Here is a 1,412-nt window from a genome sequence, read left to right as displayed (position 1 = left end):
AAGCGCAGTTCAGAACAACCCAGAGTCCTGTTTTAGAGGTGCGTGATGACAATAGTTATCCGGAAATTACAAGCTGCTCTGCTAGATAGTTTTTACAATCTTCTTCTATCTTATTCGAGGTCGCATGTAACTGATGCGTGATCTGTCAGCCAAGTCCTCGGGATCGATCATATAACTATGGCATTATATGTACTACCAGATTTGACTTTCCACCGTTCTATAACAAATGTAACGGCATAACTTTCTGAAAATATTCTAGTCTGTTTACATTACAAGGAGCACCGATGATTTTCTAATCTGTATTGACGGTTACTTAGTCAGGGTACGCAACAAGATCGTCTTTCGTCTCGATAAACCGACACAATAATACACACACACACACACACACATACACACACACACACACACACACACACATGGGAGTGTTACACACTAGGCCTGTTATTAGTGTCTCAAGTGTTTAGTCAGTGTGTGGTGAAGGTTACACGCCCAGCGACTTTTTAAGCTGGTAGAATCGGGCCTCTTTGTTAGCCTTTGTGTTGGTGGTTGTGGTCAGCTCCAGGGCGTCTGTGGTGGACACGTTAGTGACTGGTGTCCGTGAGTAGGCGGCCGTGGAGTACTCACGTGACCTGACACTACCATTGTACATGAGCTGTCTGTTATTGGGCCCCGTCTGTGCCGGGCACATCTTCAGACTCCTCAAGCAATGGTGGTTCACGCTGAACAGCAAAAAGATGTACGGGTTGACTGCGGAGTTGGCCACAGCTATACCGCCAAGTAGGGCGTAGACAGACTTGCTGAGCATGTGGAAGTCGCCGTAGGACAAGATCATCTCTGCGATGAAGTAAGGCAGCCCGCAGACGATGAAGCAGGTCACGATGACCACTGTCATCCGGAGGGTCTTGAGTTTGGCGCTCTGTAGCGTGGCGGAGGTCGTACTGCTGGTCAGGTGGATCTTGCCCGGTTTGAAACTCTGCCGTTTGGTCGTCCGGCTGTCAGACGCTTTGCGCGCGATCTTCAGAAAGATTCGGATGTAGCAGACACAGAGGATGATGAGCGGGATGAGGAAGTTGACGAGGCCGGCGTAGGTGAGGAAAGCCTGTCGGTGCTCACGAGGTCGGTTGCGGAAGATGTTCTCGCACAGGGTCACGTTCTTCTTCTCGTCGTATCGGACATGGAACACGTAGAGGATTGGGAGGGAGCAGAGGAGGGCGGCACCCCAGCCCACAGCCGCCATGACCAGCACCTGGAAGGGTTGGCGCGGGAGGAGGAGGAGGAGGGGGAACCGATGGATTAGTCGTCAGAGGCGTTATAAACCAAGTGTGTGTATGTGTGTGTATGTGTATGTGTGTACGGGTCGGGGGTGTATCTGTTTTTGTATGTTTGTGTATATGTGTGTGTGTATATATATA

General features: G+C 50.1%; 1 protein-coding gene across 1 annotated transcript in view; it reads right to left on the bottom strand.

Annotated features, from left to right (window-relative positions):
• Nucleotides 1–421: 421 nt before the first annotated feature.
• LOC101862621 (vasopressin V2 receptor) overlaps nucleotides 422–1,412 on the bottom strand; it is a 17,474-nt gene continuing 16,483 nt past the window's right edge. Inside the window, exon 4 of the mRNA XM_005111551.3 lies at nucleotides 422–1,246. Within this exon, the coding sequence (XP_005111608.1) occupies nucleotides 482–1,246 (765 nt within the window). The 3' untranslated portion in view covers nucleotides 422–481. The remainder of the gene's footprint in view (nucleotides 1,247–1,412) is intronic.

The sequence above is a fragment of the Aplysia californica genome, unplaced genomic scaffold (genome assembly GCF_000002075.1).
Source record: "Aplysia californica isolate F4 #8 unplaced genomic scaffold, AplCal3.0 scaffold01076, whole genome shotgun sequence".
In the NCBI taxonomy this organism is placed as follows: Eukaryota; Metazoa; Mollusca; class Gastropoda; order Aplysiida; family Aplysiidae; genus Aplysia; species Aplysia californica.
The sequence above is the reverse complement of the archived record's forward strand: the minus strand, read 5'-3'. Positions and strand labels throughout refer to the sequence as shown.